This window comes from Echinops telfairi, unplaced genomic scaffold (assembly GCF_000313985.2).
Source record: "Echinops telfairi isolate 266 unplaced genomic scaffold, ASM31398v2 ScPeMD7_2;HRSCAF=8, whole genome shotgun sequence".
Taxonomy (NCBI): Eukaryota; Metazoa; Chordata; class Mammalia; order Afrosoricida; family Tenrecidae; genus Echinops; species Echinops telfairi.
In genome coordinates, this window is record NW_022103898.1 from 3,990,005 (window position 1) to 3,999,117 (window position 9,113).

The following is a 9,113-nucleotide window of genomic DNA, read 5'->3' on the forward strand; positions in this document are numbered from 1 at the left end:
CCCCCCCCCATTGGCAGCTTTTAAAAACTGGTAGGAGAAGACACCCACACCTTGGGAATTGACCGGATGGCAGTGGTGTTTTTAAACAAAATAACCGTGGTTATAATCCCAGTGGGAACGGGCTTATTTGGTTGAGTGAGTCCAGATTTGTGTGGGGTGGGTCTTACGCCTGTCAGCTTGGAGAGAGAAAATTGAGCTGATGGGGCCAGGAGGAAGGAGCCAGCGACGATGCCAGTCCCGTGAGCTCTTCACGGAACCAAGGGACAGACATTGAGAAGAGACGAGAACCTTCCCTCAGAGCAGGCTGAGAGAGAGAGAGAGAGACAGAGCTTCCCTGAGCTGGCCGGGCGCCCTGTGTCCTCACTTCTAGCCTCCCAAACTATGAGAAAATATGGACAAGTGGGCAGCCTGGGAATAGGAAAGTCTGTCTGGCCAGGATAGGCTGCAGGGGCGGACAGCCAGGGGTTACTGAGTCGCAAGAGGGGCTCACTCTCCCCCTAGCCACACCTTGCCACCCTGCTTTTCCTGCAGGTGGGTGACGGTCTGGCATCCCCTCCACTTCTCTCGACTCCCAGAAACCAGAGAAGGTGAGGGCCCTGCTTCCTACTGCTGCCTGCTGGCCTGAGAGGCCTGGCTCACAATACCCCCACCAGGTCCTCCTAGTTGGGGGGGGGGGGTAGTGAGCAGCACCCAGGTCACACCTCAGAGGCACCCTCAGGTGTGACAGACAAACAAATCTCCAGGCAATGTCCCCTGGGGACAAGGGTTAAAGGTTGTGCTCAGCAACCCCTACTCTCCACAGAAAACACAGCCCCGAAGTATACTCAGGCAATTCGGGGCTGTGGTTGGGGTGGGCTGCTTTGTCCTCAGTACCCATCTCTTCCAGCTGCTGTGGTGGAAACACCACAAGGGGTGGCTTTGTAGAACAGGAGTTTATTTTCTCATAGTTTAGGGATTATAGGTAGATCATTGTGATCGGTTCCCCCTCCCTCCCCACCTTCCCCTTCCCCTCCTGGAATGGCTACTGTTAATATTGGTCCTGAGGGGTTTATCTGTCCTGGATTCCCTGTGTTTCCAGCTCTTATCTGTACCCATGTACATGCACTGGTCTAGCTGGATTGGTAAGGTAGAATTGGGGTCATGATAATGGGGGAACATTAATGAACTAGAGGAAAGTTGTATGTTTCATCAGTGCTATACTGGCTTGTCTCCTCCCCTCGGCCCTTCTGTAAGGGGATGTCCAGTTGCCTACAGATTGGCTTTGGGTGTCCACTCCACGCTCCCCCTCATTCACAATGATATGATATTTTGTTTGAGGTCTTTGATGCCTGATACCTGATCCCTTCGACACTTCACGATCACACAGGCTGGTGCACTTCTGTCATGTGGGCTTTGTTGCTTCTCAGCTAGATGGCCACCTGTTTATCTTCAAGACCTTAAGACCCTAGTTCTGGGTTTTTCAAATGATGGATACGCTCACCTTTCTTTTCTTTAAAAAAAAAAACTTAAAGAGGGAAAAAAATATTATTTTTATTTATTATTATTTTTATAGTTTAAGAGGTTTAGTGTGTCCAAACCCTGACTCAGCGCTGAGGGCCATTCCAGACCCTGTGGAGTGCGGGGTGTGGACCGAAACATTTATTTTAAAGGGTAAAAAAATTCCAAAATTATTTGCAAAAATAACTCTGCATTTTTGTGATTACATTATTGGAAGGGTGGAATGAACATTGAAATGTCGCTTAGTTTGTAGCTGCACACCAACTTATTTCAGGAAAGGACCAATCATTGGTTACTTCTGAGTGCCATCGTTCAAGGTTTCCCTTCGGACTCTATCCCACACGCCAGAGGCGCCTCTCGTCCACACTGGGCAGATTCTTGGTTTCAGCCACCTCAGCGGACGCGCAACCAGCACAATACCGTGACCCGGCGCACGGAGCAGTGGAATATTCCATGCGGTTGATTTCTGTATCTCTCGTATACGTCTCCTCATCAATTTCCACAGTAGTCACCGTTTCTTCCACGTCTCCCAGTAACACGTTTACATGCAGATCAAAGCTCTCGATCCCTTTGCATGTTCGTCACATACATGCGTTCATCCAGAGGCAGGGTCTCCGCTGCCTTGGTGGTTGCAGGTCCCCAAGGTCCGCCGTTTCCCATTGCTATCCACACCTTTCGCGGGTGGGCTTCTGCGGAGCACGTGAGCGCACAGGGGCCCCAGCATGTCTCGTCCGTCTGTCCCTGCAGATGCCTGCTCGGTGCCGGTCTCCGAGATCATCGCCGTCGAGGAAGTGGACGTGAACAGCAAGCACGGCCTGGGTGGGAAGTGGCAGAAGATGGAGAAGCCCCACGCTTTCACAGGTAACCGGCCCTCCGCGCCCCTTTCCGCAGCCCTTCCTCGCCCCACGCAGGAGAGGGAACCCCACCTGCAGGCGTTGTGGAACCGTCGCAGGGTCGGCTTTCCCCAGGTCTGCTCTTTCCGAACATTTCGGTTGTTGACCCTCCTTCTCTGCCTTCTTAAATGAGAAGGAGGAACTTTTCTTTCCGACACGTCTTGAGAGTGGCGAGTTGGGGCACAGAAGGCCACCTGGAGGCACCTGGTTTGGGCAGGAGAATGAAGCGCGGGGTGGGCGGGGGGGCAGCGGGGGTCCTGCACCTGCTGGGCGCTCACCGTGCGTGCTTCTGCTTCTGTTTCTGCCCAGTGCACTGCGTGAAGCGAGCGCGGCGTCACCGCTGGAAGAAGGCGCAGGTGACGTTCTGGTGCACGGATGAGCCGCTGTGCAGCCTGTGGCTGCAGACCCTCCGCGAGCTGCTGGCCAAGCTGAGTACGTATGCGCGTGCGCGGGCGGGCCTGGGGGTTGCGGGGGTGGGTTGGGGGGGCGCCTCTGCTCAGAAGACTATTCTTCCGAACGAGGGTCGGTGGGATCCGCAAAGCCCTCTGCCCTCGAGTCTGTAGCTCTTTCTGGGGTCAGACAGCCTCATCTTCCTCCAGAGGGGCAGCTGTGCTCACCGCAAAGTCTGCAGTTCGAAACCGCCAGCCGCTGCTGGGGAGGAAGGCGAGGCTTTCTACTCCTGAGAGGAGTCACCCTCTCGGAAACCCACAGGAGCAGTTCCGCCCCGCCCTATAAAGCTGCCAGGAGTCGGCTAGGAGTCAGTGGCAGCGTTGGCTGGTTGGTTTTAGCTCCCATTTTAGTAATGGGATACTTAACCCACTGCACCACCAGGTCGCCTTGTGGGGGTGCCATCGAGCCTTTCCAACGCCCAGGTACCAGGGCCCCCGGGGCCCCCGTGTACAACAGGACAGACCACAGCCTCTGTTCTGTCTGAGCCAGGGTTGCAGCCGCTGGGTTCTTGGGATGGTGCAAGCCATTAACACGCTCAGCCGCTAACCAACAGATTGGAGGTTGTGTGTCCAGGCAAGGTGCTGCAGAAGAAAGTCCTGGTGATCCGTTTCTGATATAAACCAGACCCCATGGAGTGTGTCCTCCTTTGATGTGGGTGTGTGTGTGTGCGCAAGCACACACACATACACACACAGGGTTGCTGTGAGCAGTAAACACCATGGTAACCACTTTGTGTTGATGTTTGTTTGCTTGTGCGGTGGGCAGGCCATGGGTGCCCAGGGTCAGGACACCTTGTGGCCTGGGAGGCTCTGGGAAGTTGGCTTAACCTTCTGAAGCTCCGTTTCTGAGCCTGGAACGAGGGGATCATAATACCTACCTACTTTAATAATACCTACCTTAAACTGGTACGCTGGGGCTAGGGGGTTAGAGTAGGGGGGCTCACCTTTGTACAGCTGAGGCGTGTCTATAGGTCTGAGATGAAAGGATCAGTTACCAATTTCCACGAGCCTACCCACCACATTTGGGGACACCAAACCCTGAACTCACTGCCATGTGGGTTTCTGAAGCTGTACATCTTTACCAGAGTAGACAGCCTCATCTTTCTCCCGCGGAGCGGCTGGTGGTTTCGAATTGCTGATCTTGCCGTCAGCAGCCAGACGCGTCACCACGTCACCCTTTGGAAATGTGTCAGGTGCAAATTCATCTCATCTCCGTCTGGTGCAGACCTCACCTGAGAATAGAAAGGGCGGGTGTTTTAGGTTGGTTTTGTATATTTCTGGATTCGTTTGGCATGTGGGTCAAGAAGTTAAATGACGATTCTTTGAGGCATTGCCTTCTAAGGAGGCCATGTCATGCCCTTGCAGAGGGACGTCCTTGTTGAAGAAACCCGTCTTCCGCTGATCATCGGGGCAGCAGGACGTGTGTGGTCTCTGTGTCCCGTGGGAGGCAAGCCGTGCATGCCTGCAAGCCTGTGTGGATGCCTGACTCTCGGCATTTCTGTAACCCTTCCTGAGGAGCCCTGGTGGCGTCGTGGGCTGCACACAGAGCTGCTAGCTACAAGCTTGGCGGTTCGAGTCTACCAGACTCCCTCCATGGGAGACAGACAAGGCTGTCTGCTCCCATCAAGATGTGTAGTCCCACAAACCCACTCGGGCAGTTGTCTGCCCTGCAGGGTCACTGGCAGTCGGAATCGACTTGCTGGCAGTGAGTGGACATGTCAACACCAGTGAGGAAGTTGCCTTTGGTTTCTTCTGCCTTGTCTCCCTTTGTCTCTGGGCGCCTCCTCCTTGCCCACACCCTCCCCCCTTCCCTCCCATCCCTCCCTGTTTATTTCCATGTGCCTTGGAGTCTTGGTTCATTCAAGGCTGGTCCTCTAGGTGGGGACTCCCAAGAGAACAGCCGGTGAACGGTCTTCCCCTTGGGTAATCAGGAGGCCTTGTTTTCCTTGACAGTGTGTGGGGCCCACACACAGCCCTGCATTTGCCAGAGTCTGGAATGAGCCGTGAGGAGCCCTGGTGGTGTGGTGGTTATACATTGGGTTAGAAACCTCCGGGTCAGTGGTTCCAATCCACCTGAGGCCTTTTACTCCCAAATAGAGGTGCAGCCTTGGAAACTCCCCAGGCCCCATGACTCAGAATTGCCTTGACGGCAATGAGTTTGATTGGAAGGTTTGGGGGGGATTTGGGGGGAATGGTGCATGGTAATTAGCAGCTGCTGAATCAGCTTCAGTTCACGATGCTATCCGTGTACAGCAGCATGAAATGCCACCTGGCCCGGTGCCATCTGCACCATCGGTGTATTTTGAGTCCCGGCCCGTCCGGGGGACTCACCCTCTAGCACTGTATAAGCCCATCTGCTGTGGTGATGCAGGGCCGTCGTGCCGGTTTGGGGAAGTCAGTCAGCGGGACTTTCTTCTGCGTCTTCACCTGGAAGCTCTATTGGATCCTGTCCCCCATGGGTGGCCCTGCTGATATCTGCAGGCCCAGTGGCTTAGCTTCCAGCCTCACGGCAGTATACAAGCCACCACCACAGTACAGGCAGCGGGCAGATGGGTCTGGTGACGTCACCCATCCATCTCTGAGTTACGGGATTCTGTGACTTCCCATGGGAGAAAGATGGGGCTTTCTACTCTTGTCAGGGGCTACCATCTGGGAAATCCACAGGAACTGTTCTACCCTTTCCTATACGGTCACTGTGAGTGGACATTGTGTCGATGGCGGGTAGTTTGTTTTGAGGGGTTGTTGTTGTTGCTGTTGGCTTGTTTGTTTGGTGAGTTCAGCTAGTCTGCACGCCCAGTCCCTCACCCTGCTGTCGTAGTGAAGTGTAACGTCATCTCATGGACTTTGGACATGTTGTCAGCAGAGACCGGTCCCTGGAGAAGGGCATCATGCTTGGTCAAGTAGAAAGGCAGCCCCAAAGAGGAAGGCCCTGGATGAGCCGGCTGGACACCGTGGCTGCATCTAGGGCCGGGCTGTGCTTTGCTCTGCTGTCCTGGTGTCGCCGTGAGTCAGAACCGTGCTGGGTGGGGTTGTCTGGAGAAAGAAACAAGAAGGCCCACTCTCCCAAGAAGTAGCTTTACCTCAGAAAGGTGGCCCAGCCCAGTCCCACTCAAGTCTGCTTCCCATGCAGACAGAGATCCTCTTCAGACTCACGGAGCTGCAGGCCGGTGATGCAGAAAGGTGAGGCAGGAACAGGCCGGTGGGTGCAGAGTCTCGTGGATCCGAAGTTGGTAGAAGCATGACAGGGCGCCGACAGCTCTCGGGATCAGGCAGGCCACGTGGGGCTGCCCCTGGAGGCAGGCGGAGTTCCAACTCGCAGGAAAGCAAAGGGGCAGGGAGAGAATTTCCTGTGTCTCTCACTCTTACACAGAAAGGCCGATGGCACCAAGGAGGTGTCCGTCATCCGGCTTTGGACCAGTCAGTAGGTTGGGCCCCACCCAGACCTTGACTCAGGAGGGTCCAGTTGACTAATCCCTCACCAGCACAGGCCTCTAAGGGCAACAACATAGATGCAGAAAGGAGCTTGATGTAGCCGGGACACAGCTCCATGGTCATTCCCTCAGTGAGCACGTCTGCGTCACTAGCACCCAGACCAAGACACCGAACACGGCAGCCCCCCTTCTGCGTCCGCCAGTCACCACCCAGCCCACACAGGGGCCTCCCACCCTCACTTCTAACAGCGAGAGCTGAGTCTGTAATCTGCACAGGTAGCATTCTTTCACGTCCCGCTTTCCCGGGTCAGCATTCTGTTGGTGAGATTGGCCCAGGTGCAGACCAAAGCTGTGCCTGGTGCAGGCTGCTCCTGGTCACAGCTGTGCAGGGTCCCATGCTCCCTTGTGTGCCCGTACGAGTGTGCATTCGTCCATCTCACCGTGGATGGTCACCTCAATACCGGAGCTTTCTGATGGGCCCGCGTATGAACCGTCCTACTGGGAAGGTTCTGGTCGTGTGAGCTTGGGCAGCACTTCTCGTGGGCGTACACCTCAGAATGGGCAGAGGGTGCCTGTGCTCAGCTTAAGTGGACATGGCCCAGTGGGTTTACCCACCAGCAGGTGGTCAGAGTGCTGGTTGCTTCACAGGGAAACCATTCCCTCTGAACCGCAGCCCTTTCTGGGGGGTGTTTAAATGTGGGTGTCCCTCCTGACTGACGTGGGTGAGAAGGGTGAGGAAGGCGCCCCGTGTTCCGTGAGGTGTCTGCTCAAGGATCTCACCCATTTTTTCTGCTGGGCTCTCATTTCCCTTCAGGCTCTCACCCATTTTTTCTGCTGGGCTCTCCTTTCCCTTCGTGGTCGGTAGGGACTCTGCGTGCTGTGGATCTGAATCTAATGAGGGATTTATGAAGGACAGGCATCATCCGTCCTCCCACGGCTTGCCTTTCCCTGTTCTTCAGGGCAACCTTGCACGAAGGGTTCTCCGTTTTCAGATAGGCCCATTCTTCTGAGCCGGTGATTTTGTCTCTGTTGAGACGTTGACGGTCAGGCTGTGCCCTGGCAAAAACCTCTTTAGCTCCCTGTCTTCCTGTGTTTTGGCTCAGGGCTTCTTGTGATTCGACTTTCACCTTTGGAGCTAGAAGCCATTTGGGATTGGTTTTTGTGCAGGGTGGTGAGAGACATGAAAGGGTTAAGGCTCGTTTTCTAGAAATTCAGATCGCCAATCGACCCAGCACCACTTAGCAAGAAGGCTGTACATTCGTCCACTAGACTCCGACATCATTATTTTGCTATTTTATTTACTGCGTGTACATTTTAGGGAGAAAGGAGGCTTTCTACTTCCATAAAGGGTGAATCTTGGAAACCCACTGAGGCAGTTCTATCCTGTCGTATGGCAGTGAGTTTGATTTGGTTTGTGTGTGTGTGTATTTAACAATCTGAGTTTCGTACATTTACCTTGTTTCCATTGACCTTGCAAAGTGCGCTGACGATGCTAATGTTCTGGTGGTCCCTCCCTCCAGGTTTCCCACCAGCACAGTGAATAAGGACACCCCTGCCCTCCCATCCCAGGGTTTAGGTCTGCTCCTCCCACGGCAGGCGAGGACAGACTCCTTCTTCTCCACACTGTCCTGGGGGGATGTTATCCGTATTTCACATTCGGAATGCTGCTGGGTCATTTTGATCATGTTACGGAACTCCCCCTTGTGCCCATCATGAGCAGGGGTGGGGGCGGCGGTGGGGTTGAATGTGATCAGTGTTTTAACTGCCTCCATTCAGGCGTTTGAAGGACTGTCCTTGTCCTGGGGTAATGCGATGATGAGATTTCTCTCTCCTCGGTAAGGCTCTTTGCAATCCTGGGGTTCTTGAGCCCCACTTGGTGGTGATGTGTTACCCCTTGTAGTTGTTTTGGGATTTGGCTTCCTGATCTTCTCCTTAGATTCTGCTGCCCCTCAGGGCTGTCTGCTTCCTTTCCGATCACGCCCCGTGCTGGCTCTGTGGCCATGGGGAAGTTGCGGCCTCAGAGTAGCAGTTGAGAAGCAGGCTGTTCCTCTTCCCTGTTGTCCGGAGGAGCCTGAGTGAACTGGGGTTGTTGTCTCTCCGTGGTGGTGCTCTCTGCGGGGAGGTCTTCTCTGCCAGCTCCCCGTTTCTCAATTGGAGAGCTGGGTTCCACTCTGGAGATGACTTTTTGAGAGCCGGACCTGCTGCACCCACACTTACAAACTTACCGGCATTGATTTATGAATTTTAAAAAGCAGCAAAACGGAACAGGAAGCCCACTGCCGCCTCGCCGATTCTGAATCATCTCGGATGCATGTAGGGTTTCTGAGTCTGACGCTCTTCATGGGCGCAGACAGCCTCATTGTTCTCCCTCTGAGCCGCTGGTGGGTTTGAACCGCTCACCTCACGGTTGGACTCGTGCCTAACTCATAGCGCCCCTACCCTCAGGGCCCCTTAAGTGATCAGTACATCCCCTTACGTTCTGTGAAAGGTTGCTCCTTCCCTCTGGGAGGCACGCTGCTTTCTGATCTAGCTGTTGGTTGTTGATCTCTTCTCCCCGCTGTCTCCCTTTTGGGGGGTTGCTTTTATGAGAGATTTATACACCCCGTCTCCACCCCAAAGAACCGGCTTTCATCTTTCGCGATGTGTGTCTCCAGAGCCAGAGGGTTACTGAGAGCGCCGTCCCTGAGGGAGCACGGCCCCGCTGCCCCATTCTATACCTGCTCCCCCTTGGCTAACTTCCTTCGTCCATGTCCGTTCATCTGTCCTAGACCTCCGTCCTCCATGCCCCATCCTTGCCCTTTGAGTTAGTTAATTGTGCCAGCCTGGCCGATAATCACATGTGG

At 54.5% G+C, this 9,113-nt stretch overlaps 1 protein-coding gene across 2 annotated transcripts in view; it reads left to right on the forward strand.

Annotated features, from left to right (window-relative positions):
* CERK (ceramide kinase) overlaps positions 1-9,113 on the forward strand; it is a 40,079-nt gene that overhangs the window by 12,848 nt on the left and 18,118 nt on the right. For both annotated transcript variants that reach the window (XM_030886154.2, XM_045290681.1), the window contains exons 2-3: positions 2,245-2,358; positions 2,700-2,822. In XM_030886154.2, coding sequence (XP_030742014.1) covers positions 2,334-2,358; positions 2,700-2,822 — 148 coding nt within the window. In that variant the 5' untranslated portion in view covers positions 2,245-2,333. The remainder of the gene's footprint in view (positions 1-2,244; positions 2,359-2,699; positions 2,823-9,113) is intronic.